This window comes from Schistocerca gregaria, chromosome 11 (assembly GCF_023897955.1).
Source record: "Schistocerca gregaria isolate iqSchGreg1 chromosome 11, iqSchGreg1.2, whole genome shotgun sequence".
NCBI lineage: Eukaryota > Metazoa > Arthropoda > Insecta > Orthoptera > Acrididae > Schistocerca > Schistocerca gregaria.
Window position 1 is genome coordinate 111,623,451 of NC_064930.1, and position 22,653 is coordinate 111,646,103.

General features: G+C 41.1%; 1 protein-coding gene across 10 annotated transcripts in view; it reads right to left on the reverse strand.

Moving 5' to 3' along the window:
* The window catches only part of LOC126295315 (activated Cdc42 kinase-like), a 335,217-nt gene that overhangs the window by 90,670 nt on the left and 221,894 nt on the right, over nt 1-22,653 (reverse strand). For all 10 annotated transcript variants that reach the window (XM_049987766.1, XM_049987765.1, XM_049987761.1 and 7 more), the window contains one exon: nt 6,011-6,274. In XM_049987766.1, the coding sequence (XP_049843723.1) occupies nt 6,011-6,274 (264 nt within the window). The remainder of the gene's footprint in view (nt 1-6,010; nt 6,275-22,653) is intronic.

Consider the following 22,653-nt stretch of genomic DNA (forward strand, 5'->3'; position numbering starts at 1 on the left):
AAAAGATACAAAGTACAGTTGTGGCTGTTTGCAAAAACTTGTTTTAACAGTCATATGTCGTTTGTGACCTGCTCGATTTTTGGCAGTTTTGCATTCAATTTGTTGTATAATGGCACAAGAAGCCAGTAATGCATGGAGCTGTGAGCGAAGGGTCACCACCACACTGCAGTTGATAACGGAAGCAAGACTAAAGCAAAATCAAGACACATTCATAAGATTTGTTGACGTGGAAAACTTTTGCACCATCACTAGACAATTACTTGCAAGTTAGCTTGCCCAAAGAAGTCTGTTATAATCGAGTGAGGTTTGCTAATGAAATGAAAATAAAAACTGCTCTTCTCGTTTATTGTTATAAAAAGATTATATACTTTGTCTGTGTCAATTTGTGAACAGAGTTTTCAGAGCAATGGCATACAGCCACATACTGAGACAGTGCACCTGGAAACTTTCCACTGTGTGCACCTGCCTCAGAGTTCCTAACGCTCTGTCCAACCCATCTCCGAGATTCGAAGGCTTCGTAACGGCGATTATGATTCCGTGGAAGGGACTCGATGCACAAAAAAAATTTTTTTTTAGAATATCATCATTATTATGCAGGATTTTGGCGTAGCAAGATCTATAAATGCTTACAACTGACAAATAAATGAGTCAAGTTTTCACAAAAGTGTTACCTAAAATAGTTTGAAGTTCATCCACATAGCTTATTCACAAAGATAGAAAAGAAAACAGGAAGGAAAATCAGTGCCAACATTCAGATAACTGTAATAGCAGTTGTGCTCGTTCCAGAATACATTGACAGAAGATTTTCTTTGTGGCAGGAAGAAGGGAGAGCCCTCTGTAAGTATTAAAATTAGTTCTGCCTCCCCTCTAATTTACTGGTTGTGCCAGTCAAGTTTTCCAATCATTCAAATTTTTCTCACCTGTAATTACTATTACGTTGGTGCACACATGTTCATATCATTTTTGTTTTGCATGTTGGTATTCCAGTTGCTGTGAGTTTGTTATTCGATTGTCATTTTTCATTTGTTATTTAAGAGTATATATTGTCATTTTGTCATCTGGACATAGTGCCACAAGTAGAAACTGGCACAATTCCCACATATTCTTAATACCGACATGTTCTTCTGCTTGAATTAAATATAGGGCTGACAACAATGGAGGCAGCCAGAAACATTTCCACCATGTATGGGGATAATGCCTTTGTACGGAACATGGCAAGAAAATCGTTTTTGCATTTTAACAAGGATAGCTTTGACACTAGTGACAACATTTGCATACAATGGGGAAGGTTCAAAAACCATGTGTATGGGCACTGCATGTTCTAAGCCAACATCACAAAAATTAGCAGGTGGCCATATGAGGAACTCTGCATCCTAGTCATCCACTGGCTTCCCAACAACATTGACCATTCCTATTACTGATGATGAGAAATGGCGTCTTTTTGTCATCATCATCATCATCATCATCATCCCCCCCCCTCCTCCATCCATCCATCCATCCATCCATCCATCCATCCCTCCCTCCCTCCCTCCCTCCCTCCATCCATCCCCATTACGGTCTGAGGAAGGCAATGGCAAACCACCTCGACTAGGACCTTGCCTAGTCTCCTGCACCGCCCCCTATGCTCTGTAAAGGAGTATGGGACTTCATCACCATCATCAATCATCCTAAAATAAGGAAAAGAAAGCAATGGCTGAACCCAAACAAATCAGCAAGTCCCGGTACAAAGAACAGCGCACATCCACAAAAGATGAAGTTACGCATTTGGTGGAACAGCAATGATGTGGTGTACTATGAATTGCTTCTCCCAAGTGTAGCAGGGTGTCTACATGGACAAGGAAAAAAAATTCCCGGATTTTCCGGTTAAAAATACACTTTCTTCCGGGCGAAAATACAGTTTTTCCATGTTAAGTGACCGTATACTATTCCTTGGCACTGTAAAACTCATCTATCCTTTGAATGTTTACGGTTTTATATACCGACATAGAATTTACCGCCACTTTAGAAAATGTAACTCATGGGGGGTTTCCCCTCTGATGTGCAGCGATATGTACGATGGATATTTTTGCATTATGGAGGTATAAATTTGAATTCCACCAAATACCGCATCTTACTTTTTGAAGCACTGAAATCAAGATTGCGAAGCGATCATAACTCATGTCACGTAATCTCGGCCAGCTGATGACGCCATGGGACATGTGATGTAGTCAGCCAATAGCAATATCACTCTTAAGTAGCGCGAAAACACAAATAAGAAAAGTTAATGGTTTAAATTAATATACATAGCATTCACATATTACATTGGTCTCAAACATTAATAAGCTGGAAGAGAAGCTAAGCTTCCACATATAATGTTGTTCTTTTCTGCGCGTGATACACTTTATGATACATCACACAAATGTGCCAGTAAAATTTTTAATAACGACGTAAATGTGTGATCTTCAGAGCTTGAAATTCTTATAAATGGCCGTCCTCAAAGAGTTGAGTTTTAAATGAGAGTTAAACGCTTAGTTATTTAAGAAATTAATCGTACATTCCCGCACATAGTTCATCTCGCGTATAAGGAAATTTGCTTTTGATGTATGTAACGCTTTTCAAACCACCGTTCGCAATGATTTCCCACTACCTGTTGGAAATAGGTTCGTTTCAGCAGTTTCAAGAGAGCGCCAGATAACAGTCGTCATATGTTCGTACGTATAAAACATTAAAAGATCTTACATTATGTCATAAAACAAAAGACAAGGATACTTCAAGAGCATCGGAATTTTGAGAACCATACTAAAATGCATAATTCGGCTTAAAGTGCACATTCGTATGTCCAGATTCGGATGTACATGTATTGTATTATCTCATGTTTAGTTCTTTATTATGGCATAATGTCATACGTACACCTGATATCAGCGAACAGTTGAAACCAGCCAACAGTGTGAAATTAAACAGTTTGTTTCAAATGAACTGACTGCCTCAGCAGAAAAGATTAATGAAGGCCAAATCTCTTTAGCAAACCAACAAAGATAACTTCATTGTTCTGCAAGGTGATTAATGCTTGACTGTCAGAAAGGTGGAAATAAAATCTGAAACAAATGACATATTTCAGCCATCTGTAATTATGCGAAAGTGTTTTAATTAATTTGATAACTCCCGGCCGCAAAAATCCGTTTGTTGTCATTTAACATGAGAGCAATAAACGAAGAGGAAACAACAAAATCACTGAACGTAAACACAGGTCACGTGGAGACGACCCACCTCCCCACCACAACTCAGACTGCTCTGTGCATCAGGCCCGGATTTACTATATTTCCGAACCGGGGCAATATTAGGTAGTGACGCCCAGCCACACTTCTATAACAAGAAGCAGGAGAAGGCACTACTCATACGCGACTTAACTACGCATGCACAAGAGCCCGCCCGCAACTGTTCAAAGGAATCTAATTTAAACAGTTGTCACGTCACGCTCATCGGAAGCAATTTGTTGTTATGAAGCATTGCATAGTCTTCCAAAAGTCTTTGACACATTTTGCTGTTGGCAGACGCTTGTATGAACACTGTGTTTTGTTGCTGTATACAGCGCATTTCCTTTGCAACTTAAGTTTATTTTATGTTTTCTTTTCTTTTTCTTCTCTTGTTCATGTTTCGCTGCTGCAGTGTTATTCTGCAGTAGCGGGGTACAGTAATATCCTTTGTTAGAGTATTGGTTCTTACCACTCAAAGTCGCAAAAATTTAAATGCAAACTAAAATAACTAAAAATTCCCAGAATTGCAAACAATTCCCGGGTTTTTACCGGTTTTCTCCCGGATGAAAAAATTATCGGGTTTTTCCCAGATCTCCCAGCTGTCCCCGGTTGTATACACCCAGTGTAGCCATCACTGCTGAGATTTATTCTCAACAATTGAGATGTCTTTTAGAGACATTCCAAGAAGGACGACTGTGGAGGACTCCGTGAAGTGATGCTACTCCACGATAATGCCCACCGACATTCTGGTACACTGATAGGAAACACTGTACAGGAGTTGGATTGGGAAGTCTTCCTGCAACCAGCTTATTCACCTAACATTGCATACTGAAATTTTCACCTTTTCTGCTCTCTATCGAGGAATCTTCTGTGAACTTCCTTTTCGCATAAAAATGCGCTCTGAACATAGTTGAAGAGTTCTTCAACTCAAAATATTGCGATTTCTACAGTTGCAGTTTTGAGAAGTTACGCCAGCATTGGCAGACTGCTGTAAACAGTGACGAGACTACATTATTGATGACTTAACTCTCTATTATACAGGGTGTTACAAAAAGGTACAGCCAAACTGTCAGGAAACATTCCTCACACACGAATAAAGAAAAGATGTTATGTGGACATGTGTCCGGAAACGCTTAATTTCCATGTTAGAGCTCATTTTAGTTTCGTCAGTATGTACTGTACTTCCTCGATTCACCGCCAGTTGGCCCAATTGAAGGAAGGTAATGCTGACTTCGGTGCTTGTGTTGACATGCGACACATTGCTTTACAGTACTAGCATCGAGCACAGCAGGACGTAACATCAACAGGTTAGTGTTCATCACAAACGAGGTTTCGCAGTCAGTGAAATGTTTACAAATGCGGAGTTGGCAGATGCCCATTTGATGTACGGATTAGCACGGGGCAATAGCCGTGGCGCAGTACGTTTGTATCGAGACAGATTTCCACAACGAAGGTGTCCCGACAGGAAGACGTTCAAAGCAATTGATCGGCATCTTACGGAGCACAGAACATTGAAGCCTATGACTCGCGACTGGGGAAGACCTAGAACGACGAGGGCACCTGCAACGGACGAGGCAATTCTTCGTGCAGTTGAAGATAACCCTAATGTCAGCGTCAGAGAAGTTGCTGCTGTACAAGGTAACGTTTACCACGTCACTGTATGGAGAGTGATACGGGAGAACCAGTTGTTTCCATACCGTGTACAGCGTGTGCAGGCACTATCAGCAGCTGATTAGCCTCCACGGGTACACTTCTGTGAATAGTTCATCCGAAAATGTGTCAATTCTCATTTCAGTGCAAATGTTCTCTTTACAGATGAGGCTACATTCCGACGTGATCAAATTGTAAATTTTCACAATCAAAATGTGTGGGCTGACGAGAATCTGCACGCAATTGTGCAATCACGTCATCAACACAGATTTTCTGTGAACGTTTGGGCAGGCATTGTTGGTGATGTCTCGATTGGGCCCCACATTCTTCCACCTACGCTCAATGGAGCACGTTATCATGATTTCATACGGGATACTCTACCTGTGCTGATAGGACATAAACCTTTATAAGTACGACACAACATGTGGTTCACGCACGATAGAGCTCCTGCACATTTCAGTCGAAGTGTTCCTGCGCTTCTCAACAACAGATGCGGTGACCGATGGATTGGTAGAGGCGGACCAATTCCGTGACCTCCACGCTCTCCTGACCTCAACCCTTTTGACTTTCATTTATGGGGGCATTTGAAAGCCCTTGTCTACGCAACCCCGGTACCAAATGTAGAGACTCTCCGTGCTCGTATTGTGGACGGCTGTGATACAATACGACATTCTCCAGGGCTTTATCAGCGCATCAGGGATTCCGTGCAACGGAGGGTGGATGCACGTATCCTCTCTAACGGAGGACATTTTGAACATTTCCTGTAACAAAGTGTTTGAAGTGGTACGTTCTGTTGTTGTGTGTTTCCATTCCACGATTAATGTGATTTGAAGAGAAGTAATAAAATGAGTTCTAACACGGAAAGTAAGCTTTTCCGGACACATGTCCACATACCATATTTTCTTTCTCTGTGTGTGAGGAATGTTTCCTGAAAGTTTGGGTACCTTTTTGTAACACCCTGTATGTATCTGTTGTGTTTATTAAACGTACAGAAAAATGTTATGCACGTATGCACCAACCTAATATTAATTTAATGTGGTGACAGTGTACACAAGCATTTAGTTAAGCTATAACCGTACTGCGGAATGATACCTACCACAGAAAAGGTGGCAGAAGCCGGCACTCACCTCCCTGCTACGAGGTCTCCCCTGCACCGGGGGCGGAGGCGGTGCCCCGAGGGCCCTGGGTGCCGGAAGCGGCTGCAGCTGCTGTGCCCCCCGCGGGCGCCGCACAGCCACCGGCAGCGGCCCCGACCGTAGCAGCCGCAGTGGGTTGGAACCGGCATCGCTGGAGACTGCGGTCGCCACACCCGGCACCGGCACAGTTACTGCTGCAGCGGGAGCCTCCACCAGCGTCGTGTAGGCGGCACGCGCCTCCTCTGTCAGAGACGACTGCGTACCCCGTACGATGTGGCGCGTGTACGCGTACGATGTGGCGCGTGTACGCGGTAGTCCGAAGTTACACCCACCGCGACAACGGTAGTGTGCAGGTAATGCGTCGGAGCGTACCCGTGTTCGGAAACCGCACGTCCGACAGTGGTGACGGTACCACACGGTTTTTGAGTGTGCACATCAAATACGTAATACAGTTCAAATCAAATTATCATGACACGTGGCCACATGAAGTCATATTCCGGAATTAAGCATGAGAAAATACAGCCGCCATTCCACCAAAGATTACAATTTTTTTTAAAAAAAGCAATTTTTATAAAATATGAAACATAATTTTAAGAAACACAGAAAAATTCCAATTCGTATTACAACACAGACAACACATTTTTTCATTGTTCCATTTGTGAAATGTTGACGACACACATTACAATTCGAAAATGTTCGGTCGGTACATATCACAGTCGATTGAGCAACAATTTTTCAGAGATCCGTTTTAAGTGCAGATGAGGTGACAGAAAGTGGTGAATCATACACCCAGTTTCCACAGCAGCAGGACGTGTACGGCAGAAAGTGCAGCGAGGTGGACCGCAGCCGTTCCGCAGCCGGAGGTGTCGCCAGGTTCCCGTGCGAGCCAATTTGGAGGAATCGGAGGTTCGGGGAGGAGTGGGAAAGGTGGAAATTGCAAAACAAAAAAGAAACAAAATTCAAAATAAAATGAAGGATAGTAAAGATAAAAATCAGAAAATGAGAACGAAACAAATTTATATTGTTGCAGAAAAGGGAAAACAAAAACGAATCAAAAATTAAAAAAAGTAGAAATTAAGATCAAAATGAATAGATACAGTATACGGAAGGAGAGTGGCCACACAGTGTACAGCACCGTTCGGCCAAAAATGGAGGAAGAGAGAAGAACAGAAATTAGGGTACAGGGAGGGAAGTCAATGGAAAATTACAAGCTTCTTCAAAATGTGTGCAAAGAGACTGAGAACAAGTATATCTCACCTCAGATTAGTGCCATGCTGACAGATTTCACTCGTTATAGTTCTACAGTGTTAAAACAATGTCCACAATTGATGATCATTCTAGTAAAAATCACTCACCATTCAATCATTTGCCTTACATTTTCAACCTTCGGTCACTCCACAGATAAAAGTGCCCAGAGTTGTGTAACGTGACATTTCAGATAATCAGGCATCCAAGTTGGAAAGCAATTTGGTTCATCTCGGTCTGCACGCACGTTAGTTCATACAGTATAAAGGAGTGCACTCAGTTCACACATGTTAACACATACTGTTTAGCACTCCACATTTATGTATACGTGCAACTCCATTTGGCTCAATCAGAGTTGTGGCCGGAGAGTCAGCAGGGCACCAGAGGCAAAGAGAATATCCTAGGCTAATAATCAGATAAAATCTGCCTCACTGCTTAGGGCAGTCATCTGCACAATATTTAACAAGGAAGTTAAACAATTTACAAATCTTGCACAACAATCTACTATGCTGAGAAAATACGCTACTGGTATGAAAGCATTACATTAATATATTAAATAACATGTGAGGAATGGGGAAAAGGAATTAATAAAGTCTCAAGCCTAGTATGTGCAAAAAATCATCAAAGCCACTAACAATTTAAAAAAAATGACTATTTTACTTTTAGCAAACTTATGATAATTCTGCAAAAAATAATTTCCTACAATTTTAATAAGCTTGTGAACTTGCACAGGAAGACTAAAACAATTGGCAAGCCACATTCTGTGTAACTGACCACACAACTCAACACATTTCATGCAGGGGAAAGTTTCTATAAAGAAAGAAAAAGACGAGCTCTCAAAACTATTTAGCAATTCAGTACCACTAATTATCAAAATGTAATTTAACAGTATGACACACTACTTATTTCTAGGTGCAGTCCAAAGGAATCACAATGTCTACTTCGCAGATGCCACTACGGGGATTTTATTACTACATTTGTTTACCTACTACAACCTAACACTAAAGGAGTTTGTTATTCCCAGTTAGTGTGAACAAAAAAGTGTAATATGGCTTCACAGTTGTGGCCAACAGAAGCTGTTTTCTCATGAAATGAAACCGAAAAAATGTCTGCAAATACAATAGTACTCGTATTTGTTATTGGAAGACGATCCCCTTGCTTGTTTGCAAAGAAACGATGAATGATAAAATAGTGCCGTACTGTTTCTGCTAAATTAAAAATTTCCAAATGTAAAACAAGCAATGGCATGCTGCTTTCATGTGGATACACTGACAGAGATGGCAACCAACCACAGTTTCAAGCAGCGGGGCATTGCAGAACGTGTAGGTATACAGACAGTACCCTCATTATTGGCTACATTAGAACGGGCACGCATTCTGGAAGAGGTCAAACATTCTGAGCAAACTGTTTACATTCTACACGGACAACTGTAAATGTTTTTCCAATTCCCAGAGGTACAGAGTTAGTGAGCTGAACTAAATACAAACCTTGTAGAAGATTAATAAAGGTATTTACTCTGGATGACATTAAAAGGAAGACCTGTTGGTGTGAATCTGCATTTTACCAAGCCCAAGAGCAGCAAAAATTATGCTTAACATCCGAGCTAGATTAAACTCCAGTTCAGAGCATGAGCATAACCGAGATTTACACTCTCCTCACTAAATTTCCTGCATCCCACAGCTCGACCCGAAGGAATCCACCCGAGCGAGGCGGCACAGTGGTTAAAGGACTCGATGGGTCGTAAGGAGGAAGAAAGGAAGGAGAATTAAGGTTTACAGTCCCATCAATGATGTGGTCATCAGCATACGAGAACAGGCTTAGATCAGTGGAAAGAAACTGACAGTGTCTTCGTCAATGCTACCACACGGCAATTGCACAAATGGATTCTGGAGAGCCACACAAAACCTACCCCTGGAGTTTCTAAATGACAACACAGTTTGCCAAGTGGTAGAATTTGTAACCTTTATTTATGTTGCTGCACTGGTAACGTACACCTCCAGTTTCACAGTAAACCAACCATACCTGTACATAAAGTAGTGTTAGCAATGGTTTTACCACTCCTTAAGGCTTTATAAAGTTACTGCTGCTCCACCCTCCAGGAGAGAAATCTGTCTCCCTATTTTGTCTGTGTGTAGTGTAACTGCACAGTGAAAAATATCATCATTTTTCAATGTTTTTTTAAATTCTTTTGGGCCTGCAGCATTTTATATTACTTTTAAGAACATTATACATATATTGAGGTTAAAAAACTCTTCTATCTTCAAAGAATTTTTAATAAAATGCGATTTTCTGGTGCTGAAAATTCCTTCGCCTCCCTGGTCATTATCAAGTTATTTCTAAAACACAATATTAACACTGTTTCTGTCTAATAGCTTGTATAGCTGTGTATTGTAGATGTAGTGCAGATGAAATTTTTATTCTATAGATACTGGCACATGAAGTATCAGCAATGGAATTTGTTGTCACTCAATATATGATAAGATCAATTTAATATTTTCATAAACTTGACAGCTGTCAAACTTGCAAAATTCTTACTGAATAGTGACCAGCAACAAATTTCACTACTGCCAAACTTCATAAAATATTAAATAGGACTTACCCAGTATTAATCAGCAACTAATTCTGCTGCCGAGACTGTGCTACACCTACACTATGCAGCAATACAAGCTATCAAATAGAAACAGCATTAATGATGCATTATGGAAATAGCTTGATAATTGCTGTGGAGGTGAAATTAACTTAAAGCACCAGAAAGTAACATCTCAATAAAACTTCTCTGAATATAGCAGTATTTTGCCTTACTATGCATATAATGTTTTTCAAAGTGTGTAAGTTATGTGGGACATACGTAAGTTGATGTGGAAAACTGCCTAAACACCACATCCTGACTTGCCAGCACACACAGCCCCATCTTCGATCGAGACAGGTTTTATATGAGGCCAGAGTGCCTTCCTATGTCCTGGACTTGGGTGGTTTTTAATGTTCTCAAATAGTTGGCCTGGTTTTGAATACCTGAACTAAAGCGACAAAATTAACAGATATTTTGATACGCCAGGCTGTGGGTAGTGTCGCTGCATACTGGGGGAAAAATCTAAGTTTTTTTGACACTGAGTAGTTTTTGACAACCCATCTTCCAATAGAACTAGTTTTAGTCAAGTGTTCAAATGTGGCCCAACATCATAAACAGAAATAACACAAAGTTTATATAGTCAACCAGTTGTCGAGCCATGTTGTCATTAAGAAAACTAATCGTGGACTGGGACCCACAGGCTGCAAAATTACTAAACACACGTGTCCAGTTTGGATTTGAACAGGCACCTTCTGGAACACGACTCGAGTTGATCAACACAATGCCAGTTTTCATTCACAGAAGAGGCATTAAAATATGTCTCCAGCCTTCCAGGTTTAGGTTTTTTTGTGGATTCTTCAGAAATGTGCAGGAATGGTGGACAATGCACGTAGAACACACGCAGGTCATATTTTCTTCTTGTCATTTTCCCTCCAAAGGTCATGTTCCATATCTAATGCCATCTTCGTGGACACATTGTTACGCCCTAATCTTTGTTTAATCAAACACATATTTGATAGCTTTGCTCCACAACTGTATGTTCAAAAAATATATAAAAATACAATGTAACAAGTAATAATGTTTAAAAGTTTTTTCCCCTTCATTTAATGTGCATTTTGGAAGCTTTGTTTAGACATCACGTAAAACCTCCAGTATTCAGTTGTGGTGCATTACACTAGTGCCACCATGTTGTTGTTGTTGTGGTCTACAGTCCTGAGACTGGTTTGATGCAGCTCTCCATGCTACTCTATCCTGTGCAAGCTGCTTCATCTCCCAGTAACTACTGCAACCTGCATCCTTCCGAATCTGCTAACTGTATTCATCTCTTGGTCTCCCTCTACGATTTTTATCCTCCACGCTGGATTTTTATCCTCCATGCTGCCCTCCAATGCTAAATTTGTGATCCCTTGATGCCTCAAAACATGTCCTACCAACCGGTCCCTTCTTTTTGTCAAGTTGTGCCACAAACTCCTCTTCTCCCCAATTCTATTCAATACCTCCTCATTAGTTATGTGGTCTACCCATCTAATCTTAAGCATTCTTCTGTAGCACCACATTTCGAAAGCTTCTATTCTCTTCTTGTCCAAACTATTTATCGTCCATGTTTCACTTCCATACATGGCTACACTCCATACAAATACTTTCAGAAACGACTTCCTGACACTTAAATCTATAATCGATGTTAACAAACTTCTCTTCTTCAGAAACACTTTCCTTGCCATTGCCAGTCTACATTTTATATCCTCTCTACCAATGATGTCAAAATATCTACAATGTTTTAAAATGATCATTTTGACAGTCTCACGCTTTTTTAAAAATTTTGCAATTAAAGAAATAAACTTAAAACATTCTATAGCTATTTTCACATAAGAGATGGGGAATGAGAATTAGCTGCTGTAGGTATATAAATGAAGGAATTATAGTTTTAACTTTCAAAAGGAAGAGAAAACACTTGACCGTCATTGCAGTACATGCATCTAACAGCAGCAAACAATAGGAGACTATAGTTTTCTGTGACAAACTGCAATCAGTTTTGGAAAAGTATAACAATAAGCATGAAATAAGATTGACAGAAGATTTAAAAACAAGAGTAGGGAATATACATATTCACAAAGATGCTGGGGACAGTAGGAGCAGACATGATAAATTGAAGATTGCTTAGATATTTTGTTTATTTTAACAGACTAAAGATTATCAACACTTTCTTCTGCAAAAAAGATATTCATAAGTACATACGGTTAGCATGAGTATTTAAGCCTCCTATTGAATATATTAATCTTTAAAGTTGGATCAGTTTGGATGTAGGAACACATGAGGTAATACAGACCCTACAACTTTTAATAGAAAATAGGTTCAGGAAAGACAAACCTAAGTAGCATTTGTAGACTTAGAGAAAGTTTTTAACAGTGTTGACTGGAATATTCTCTTTCACATTCTAAAGGTGGTGGGAGTAAAATACAGTGACCGAGAGGCTATTTACAGTTTGTACAATAACCAGATGGCAGTTGTAAGAGTCAAGGGGCTCAAAAGGGAAGCAGTAGTTTACAAGGGAGTGAGACAGGATTGTAGGCCTATCCCTGATGCTATTCAATCTGTATATTGAGCAAGGAGTAAAGGAAACAAAAGAAAAATCAAACAATGGAAATTCAGAATGGAATGAGGCAGAAGAAAACTTTGGAGTAGAAATTAAAAGTCCAGGGAGAAGGAACAAAAAAATTTGAGGTTCCCCAATGAGATTGTAAGTCTGTCAGAGACAGCAAAGGCCTAGGAAGAGCAACCGAGTGGAATGGACAGTGTCTTGAAAGGAAGACGTAAGATGAACATAAAAAAAAGCAAAACGAGGATAATGGAATGTAATTGAATGCTGAAAGACTTAGATTAGGAAATGAGGCAGTTAAAGTAGTAGATGAATTTTGCTATTTCGGAGGCAAAACAGCTGATGATGGTAGAAGTAGGGAGGTTATAAAATGTAGACTGGCAATGGCAAGAAAAGCTTTTCTGAAGGAGAGAAATTTGTTAATATTGAGTATAGATTTAAGTGTCAGGAAGTCCTTTCTGAAAGTATTTGTATGGAGTGCAGTCATGTATGGAAGTGAAACATGTACAATAAATAGTTCAGGCAAGAAGAGAATAGAAGCTTTTGAAATGTGGTGCTATTTAATAATGTTGAAGGTTAGATAGGTAGACCATGTAAGTAAGGAGGAGGTACTGAATAGAATTAGGGAGTGTGAGATATTTTATGGTACAACCTGAGCAAAATAAGGGATCCGTTGGTAGGGCACATTCTGAGGCATCAAGGGAACACCAGTTTAGTACTGGTGGGGAGCATGGGGAAGGGGGGAGGGGGGATAAAATCGTAGAGGGAGACCAAAAGGTGAATACAGTAAGCAGATTCAGAGAGATATAGGTTGCAGTAGGTACTCTGAGATGAAGAGGGTTGCACCACACAGAGTAGCATGGTCAGCTGCATCAAACCAGTCTTTCGACTGAAGACCACAACAATAACAGCTTCACAGAAAAATTGGAAGGAAAGGTAAGAGACACCAGAGTGTACACACAGCTGTAATGTCATAAGTTCTGACCATTTCTTGGTGATATCTCAATTAGATATGTACACCAAATGTATAAATAGCAAGAAGTTGACAAAGACCAGATGAAGGCAGAAATCTATAAAATATATCTACTAAATGAACACAGCACACGAGATTTATACAACAGGAGCCTTAATCAAGAGCTAGAGCAGGAAGATATAATGGAAGAAATAGACAAGGACTGTATAAATACAGAAACTGTAGTTAAGAAAGCACTGAAGGAGCATTAGGAAAAAGATATGAAGGAAGAAACAGTTAAAAGTTTAGAGACTAGAATTACAAAAAATTATACAGAAAGTATACGATGCTTATCTTACGTACCTTAATGAACCAACAGAGGAGAATCATCGAATTTCCAAACAAGAGACAAATGTAGCAAATCAAGCAGCAAATGGGGCTTGTCATGAATCTTGTGATAAGTTTAAAAGCTTCATAGAAGATTATATTCACAAAAGACAAATGACAGCTTATAAAGTTATGAAACTGCTCAGTCAAGAAGAAAAAGAAGCTACTCGAATAAATAACGTACAACAAGCAAAATCGATAGAACATTATAGAAACTCATGGTGTAAAGAAACATGCTCCACAGAGAATAAAGAGGATGAAACTGAAATAGGACCTGTAGATGATTTATGTATGGATGAATTAAGAGACGTTATCAGCTCTGTAAAGAATAGGGAAGCTACTGCTATGGATGGCATAAATACTGAACTGCACTTTATTATATTTATTTGAATGTGTGCTGGAGAAATGCGGCTATTTCAGAAGCATGGTTACATGTAAAGGTAATATTGTTTAAAGAAGGAGATAGCAATAATTATTAGAACTATAGAGGAATCAGCTTACTGGACACAGCATATAGAGTTTATGCAAGAATAGTGAACAACGAATTACAGGTTATAGATTAGACTTTATTAGGCGAAGAACAAGTGGGATTTCGGAGGGGCAGATCAAGAACAGATGCAGCATTTGTAATTAAATTAATCAAAAAATGGAGAGTACAATAGGGAAACCCATTCAGTATTCAAGGAATGTAGTAATGTTGAAAGACTGAAACTGTGGAGAATTATGAGGGAAAGAAGATACACACAACTCCTCATAAATGTTTCACAAAGTCTGTAAAACAAAGAAACATAATTTTTGTAACTGACACTCTTAACACAGACTATAGCCCCAAACAAAGGAGTCGGACACGGACGCAGCATTTCACCCACACTTTTTAAGGTTTATTTAGATGATGCAATCCAGAAATGAAAGAAAATATTTGGCTGGGTAATTCAATTAACAGTAATTCCCGCTTCAGTTACCTTTATATGCAGATGACACCACACTGCTGGTGCAGAATATAGGTGGTCTACAAAGGGGAATATATTTATTAGCCAAGAATTGTGAAGAGTGTCATTTGATGACTTCAGAACACAAGGTCAAACTGATGGCCTTTAAAGGAAAACATCCTGTACAGACAGAAATTGGGATTAACACTAGAGCAGGTCAAACACCTTAATTGTTTAGGTTGTGACACGACATACGAGTATTAAGTTATTCGAGATAATTTTTTTATTGAGCGGTTTTGCTCAGTTTAACAAGAGCATCATCAGAAAGTGTGGAATTTACAGTGCCTTCTCTCACCGCATACAAACATGTAGAAGACAGAGGAGAAATTAACAAAATTTGCAAATATATATGGGAAAAATAAACAAATGTCTCAACAACAAACTGAGGAAACAAACAAGACAATGACAGTTGCAATACTTAGTTATGAAGTGAATCATGGATTATATGTAAATGCCAAGGAAGTAACCTACAAGCAACAGAGATGAGATTTCTAAGAGCAGCAATGTGACGCACAAGAGATGACACATTTCAAAATTCAGAAATTAGGCAAGAACCGAATATATTTAATCTTTTTAATAAAATACAAGAAAATAGGAGAAATTAGAATGAACACCTTGAAAGGAAGAGTGGAGAAAGACTGTCTTTACAGATAAAAAAATTTAAGACAATTGGAAGAAACCAAGGAAGACAGAGGAAGCAATGGGTATCATAACAAGCAAAACAAGAAAAAGGCATAATGCTTGCAGTGATGATCACGATGATGATACCAGTTTGACATAATTGGTTTCCCAGGTGCAATGCATCTCAACTGAACACCAAAATTGCCACATGAAAACTGAGCTAAGCCTCCAAAGTGAACTTTAAATGGAGCAAAAAAACTTTGAAATATAGTGACTTTATTATGTCGTGTTTTGACCTGTATGCCAATTTTTATTCCCCCAAACATTTAGTCTGCATAAATCTCTGCATTACTTTCTCATACACTTTACCAGCTTGCTGGAATAGCAGCAGTGGTAAGGACAAAATAGCAGAAGCTTGGGTTGGGTTTCAGAACAAGTCAGTTCCTCTGAATCAGAGTTTGGAGGGAAACTAACTTCCACAATAGGTGAAATGGAAGAGGCATACGAAAGGGGTGAAGTTCCCAAAGCAGCCATTTACGTAATATTTGTATGTAAAAGATTAATTATTAATTTTTCCTAATTTGATGCTTGGAGACTGGCTAAACAGAGAGACACGTGTGAGTAAAACAGTCTTTACCGTCAGAAGTTTTATTTTTTCCTCTCATGTTCTCAATTAGACCAGAGATGAATATTTCAAACTATAATCAAGTCCCCACTGTTGAAAATCAGGAGATAGGCGCTGGCAGATTTTAAATAATGAGGACAGTACTGCATAGTACGATCGGTAATAGCACTACCTCCAGAAGTCGAGGTTCCAGATTAAGGTTCTGGTCTGTCAAGAAGTTCGCAGCCAACACGTATTCTGATACAGAGTGCAAGATTCTGTTCCGAAACAATCTCTTAGGCTGCTGCCGAGCCATTTTTCTGCAACATCCTTTCTTTGAGAGTGCTAGTCTTGCAAGTATGTGGGAGTACTACTGGGAGGTTTGGAAATCAGGGGAAGATGCACTGGTGGGAATAAAGTTTGAGAGTGGGTCACAGGTCATACCCAGATAGCTTAGTCAGTAAGAGGATTGTCTGTGAAAGGCGAGGGTCTTGGTCAGAGACCCAGGCTGGCACGCAATTTTCATTAGACATAAAAATTAAGACAAAATTACTGTGCTACGAGAGACCGGGGAATAATCAATAGCGGTAACCCGCATTGAAAATAGCAAAATCGTCGATGAATTCCGGGTAGCCGACGCTGACCGACGTGGAAGAGCCCGTGGTGGTCAGGGAGAGCGTGGACGACGAAGAGGGCCTCTCTGGGACATGCCTCACTGCAACTGCGACGTCCGACAGTGCTGCCGGGACAGTGGGGACGCGACGCAGGTACGGGGTCAGGTCCCAAGGCTCCGAGCCGTCCCACGAGGAGGAGGAAGACGACGAAGAGGACGAGGTGGTGGAAGGCGGGTGGAGAAGCTCCGAGCCCAACAGTGGGACCACTCTCCTGCTTCCACTACCGGTCTCTCTCCCCTCTCTTCCCCTCCCTCTGGGAAAACTCTTCGGTATTCCGCTAATTAAACTTTCTGGTGAACTAATTTCGCAAGTAGTCCCCGGTGAGGTACCGTCTCGCATCGGTGAAGCTGAATTTCCCAGATACCTACCACAATTTGCTGTGTCACTGTGATAACTACTGAATACTAGGGTGTTGGCAGCTCCCGGTACACGGGCAACTCTTTCTGAAAATGCCTGGGTAAGGCTGTTATTGGGAATAGGAGAAGCATTTGCTTCGGAAGCCTCGTTCGCGTTAGAATAAGTGCGGAAGAGCGAGCTGTCGTTCCGGTCGTATCCCTCCGTTTGTGTACCCTGAGAGAACTCGCTCACCGGTTGGCACTGAATGCTGTAGGAAGTCGACTCCTCACGCGAGGAGCTCTGTCCGCAGTTTCTCACACTGAGCGGCATTTCGTACCGAGCATCACACGAATACCCCACGGCTAGCTTCGGCCAGTACAATCCGTCGAGAATTCCTGAACTTATGTAATTGCCCACATCTCGGCAGCCTCCCGACAGATGCGGTGCGTCAAAAGGATCTCGTACACCGCCGTGAATTTGTCTATCGAATGCCCCGTCCCAGTTTCTCGTGTGACGCTCTCCGTATGCACCACATTCGACTGAGGCCAGCTGGGTGTCTCTCGTACGAATACGTTCATCGCACAAATTAGTATCGAACGGTGAGGAGTGACTCCTCGCTCTGCCAAGCAGCCAGTCCTCGCTACACATCTGCAGCCCCGATTTGGAAGGGCGGACTTCCCAGGGGGCACAGTTGCCTTCGGAAGCTTCTCTACGGTCGGCACTCTCCGTACTTCGAGACATTTCGGCACCCACGACACTGCTCCTCCTCCTCCTCGCACCGCGCGGACCAAAATTTCTTCCCGGCACGTCGACTGCAGCAGTAGACACCTCCGGTTGGCTCCTAGTGAGCTTTTGCTGTTGCCAGCTTTTAGCGAACGGCAGCTTACTGCCAAGGTTTGACATCACATTCCTCACGTACCGTTTCCCCTGCAGCTCTGTGGAATGTCCACTTCTAGGGCTGTCTGCCACCTTGCCTATCACCTGTCCACTATTTCCTTTCTGCTCAGTCCGTACATCAAGCTTACCAAAATTGTCCGCCACCGCTAGACTTCTCAGCGAGCGGTCAGCCGACACGGACATCGCAGGCTTCGCAGATACGGGGAACTTCAGTCTCCGAGGACTGTTTCCGGCCGACACGGCTTTCCTGGAGCTTTCCACCTCGGCAGAGATTTCCTTCCGTCTGTCGGCACACGGGGAGTCGAGACTGCCGGCTCCTGTACTCTTTAGCTCAAAAACTGAGTTCTCGTGAGAAAGTTTGACACCCGAGTGACCCGAACACAACCTCGCCCTTTGTTTACTCAGTGGACTCTCGCAGTCTCTAGAAAACGTGCCGCATCCGTTTAGAACTTCTTTACGTCCACCAGAATCAGAAAAGTTGGTAAGCGATCCCTGTGTCACAGATGTCGCACGACGGGGCCGGAACGCGGGAGGCGTCGGCAGCCCGTATTTCGTCCGAGCCCGTACGTACTCGGTGCAGTCTGCCGAATTGTGGCCGCCATTTCCACTCTCTCCCACTGCACACCCGGCCCCAGATTTCTCAAACTGCTCCCGACACATCGCTACGCCACCGCCAGTCCCGTCCGGTGACTCGGTACCGCCACTCATCTCTCTGCCCCCTAGTCGCAAAGCGGCAGACGGCGAACTGCCGAGACTGCCGTCGGCGCGCAGGGTCGTCTCGAGCAGTTCGCGACATCTCGCAAAACAGAACTCCGTGGAGGCTTTAGACCAGAGGGCCACCGTTGCAAACGGTATATCATGGGCAGGGCTCGGTGGTGGTGTGCAGCTGGTACTGGTGGACATCAGAGTCTTTGTACACAAAATTTCATCATATTTATCGTATTGTACAAAAGAATGGTATTTTCGTCAGGTTATGACGGGTTAGAGTGGTAATACCAAAGACAGTGAGTTTTCGGTTTTGTTTTGAAATTTAATTGTTGAAAAAGGTTTATACGTTTTTAATTCAAATGGCGTGATAGTTTTGAGAACGTGAGAAGGAGAAATTTAGAAAATATTGAAAAAATATAATTACAGTGGGACATTAAGAATTAATATTGACAGTGTGTCAGTTCACGAATGTGTCAGATCACACACATATATATTTATTGAAAAATAAACAAACAAATCAATGAAATAATGTTTAAGTTTTTGAAAAATTTGTAACATTATAATAACAACAACAAAATAATTCAGTTAAATTGAAAAGAAAAAAAAAGGAAAGAAAAAGAAAAAAAGTCGATAGGATATGTAAAGCAATGTCAAGTCACACAACAACAACAAGCACAACAGGAAAATTTGACCATCAAAAGGAAATGAACACACATTGCATTAAGTTACATGTAATCAATTGAAAGCAGTTCCTTAGGAACGTTACAAGCAACGAGCCAACAGATGCCAATATACACAGTGGGAGAAGACCGATGTGGACAGAACGACAGTAAGACAGAGCAGATTTTGTAAGAATGAAGAAGGAATAGCAAAAGTAAAAGGTAATTAATTGAAGTGTGTGTGTGGGAGTGTTGAGAAAAACAGAAAAAAAAGAAAGGTTAGATATTAGCGCGCATTCTTGCATTCTGTTTTAGGAACGCAGTGAGAGCAGAGTGCAACAGTAGGAGCATATTCAGTAACACAGTCAATGCAACAACAACAAAACGCACATAAGTTTAAAAAAAAAATCTTAACTATTATAGTATCTGAGATATGTGTGTGAACAACGTACTGTTGGAAAGAGCGAACTCTCAAGTTTTGCACGGTTCCTGCTAGGTAGCAGCACTGTGCGCCCACTTCAGTTCTAGTAAAAATTGTGTGTGTACAACAGAAAATATTTTGTGTGCTACGTTTCGTGCTGTGTGGGTCAATAATAACTGTTCTGCAGGTTGTTTGTGTAAAGGCAAATCGCCGGGCCATCGCTGAGTGTCTGACACAGATGTCGAACACATCCGCCACAGTTTCACAAGGAGTCCGCAGAAATCCGTGCGCCATACAGATCGACAGCTCAACATGACCCCGACGTCCATCTGGCGTGTGTTGTGTCAACATTTACACATGAAATTGTACAAAAAAGGATGATAGTTTCCTTCCATGCTTAGTGTTTAATGACGAGGCAACATCCCATTTAAATGGAAAGGTGAACCGTCATAATGTGAGAATATGGTGTACATGAAGTTTTACAACATGAAAGGGACTCTCAAAACTTTAGCGTGTTTTGTGCAGTTTCACGGGAAAAGGTGTATCATCCAGTTTTCTTTGCCGAGAACAGTGTTACACAAAGCACCTATCTCGATATGCTCGAGAACTTTCTTTTCCTACATTTGGAGACTGACTTGAATGACTTCATTTATCAACAGGATTGGGGCACCACCACACTGGCACCTGGAAGTGTGGAAATTTTTAATCACAGGATTACTGAATGGTGGATCAGTCACAGTGCACCAAATGATTCAGCCTCACATTACTGGCCTCCGAAGTCACCAGACCTGACCGTAGATATTTATTTCTTGTGAGGGTTTATAAAGGACTCTCTTTATCTGGCTCCATTACCAGCAACAGTGAATGAACTGAGACATCACATAACAACAGCTGTGGAAGCCGTCAAGATATGCATGCTGCAATGTGGGAACACTTTGAATACTGCATTGACATGTGCTGAGCATCTCAATGGGGCATACTTAACACCTACGAAAAGGTATGAAAAAAATCTTTCCGAGTTTCCTATTCATCAAAGAACAAAATTAATTGGATATGTTTATTAGTTTCAGAAACATAGATGTGCCAAATAAAATGATTCTTTTTGATACACCATGTATTTTGATTCTACGTTCCTTGAAACTGAGGAAGTCAATTTTTTTTAATATTTGTCCAGTTTCCCCTGCATCTGCTCCTCTACATTCATTTCCTGAGTAAGGGACTACTACTACTTTTTTTTTGGAATCTCACGTTGCAACTTTACATAGTCATTTTTTGTTTCACCTAGTTAGGATAATCTATCTCACAATCATTTTTCCAAGTGCTTTGTTTTCAGCTTCCTCTGGCACACATGTTAATAGGAGGGATAGTAGAAGTTAACATTATCACCAGAACAAAATAAAGCTACACAATTAATTTTTAGTTTAGATGTGGGTGCATGTCTTGTGGCACGGAGATTTTTAAGCATACTTTGACTGCAGACATGTACTAGCAAAAACACTATAAAATTAATCACACAATTTCTTTCTGGGTACATAATTTGAATGCCATAACTGTCATATTGAGCTGTGATAGTATTTTTCTATTGTACAAGTGCTCTCCATTCTGGTCTATTGCGGCAGTGGGTCATTTTGGTGCCGTAATGTACCTGCACTCAGCAGGCATCCAACAGTGTAGTGTGTAGTCTGTGTCTTTGGCTACTTTACTTTCTGTGCCTTGTTAAAATATGCTCTGCACAGAAAAATCAGACAACTTGTGGGCTGTATTCTGTGATTAGGTCTTTGTTCGCAAAAAACCAACTGAAATTTATCCCAATCTTTGTGATGCGTATAGAAATGGAATAACGAATGAAAGCAGAGCGAGCGGGGGCAATGGTTCACCGATTTTAAAAATGACCGTACCAAACTTCGTGATTGGGACTGCAATGGTAGGCACGACTTTGTGACTGACAAACTGGTAATAAAAATCAATGACAAAATTCCTGAAAAATTTTTTCACGATTGTGGAACTTTTGCAACATTTTGCACGAATTTCATGGCGTTTTGTGGAGAATCTCTGTTGCCACATATTTTGTGCTAGGTGGGTTCCAAACATTCTAATGGGAGACCACAAAAAACAGAGACTGCTGCAGTACTGATGTGCCTTGAAGATTACAACAAAAAATGGTAACACAGTTATAGATCGTATTGTAACTGGGGATGAGACTTGGGTGAGCTTATCAACTGTGAAACAGTAAGGCAGTCGATGCAATAGTAGTAGTATGGTATTCTACCTGACAGGAGGTCTTGTCGTGGGTTAGGCCTCTTCCACTTTTGTGTGTCCATAGCAGTGGGACCACATAAATTCTCCTGAGAAACCGAGGAAGTGTTTGCAAACACTGTCAGAAGGAAGACCACGACTACTTTGTTTTGGGACTCTAGGGCAGTGGTTCCCATTGATTTCCTCGAATGTGGCACCACAATTAACTTGTGAGGTATTGCCAAACACTGACAAAGTTAAAGCCGGCGATTCAAAACAAGCGTCAGGGAAAACTTAGCACAAAAGTTTTGATTTTCATGACAATGTACGGCCACACAAGGCGCATCATAGGCAGAGCTGCTACAGTATTTTGGACGGGGTGTGTTTGACCGTCCACCATTTGGCACCGAGCGACTACCACCTCTTTCTAGGAATGAATACACGGCTCACTACCCGACGCTTTGATACTTATGCCGAACTGCGTGCCAAAATAAACCAGTTGTAGCAACTTCAGCAGCAGATTTCTACAGAGACTATGCTGAAAAACTTGTGCTACGGTACAATAAGTGCCTCAATTTCACTGGTGATTTCATAGAAAAATAGCTAAACGAATACTGAATGTTTCTGATTGTGGAACTGTAAACTTGCTTGAATAAATAGGTGATACAATAACGCTTACTTTCAATCTGCAGCAAAAATCACAATGGCAACCAGATATGTTTAGGATATAACAAACCAAAA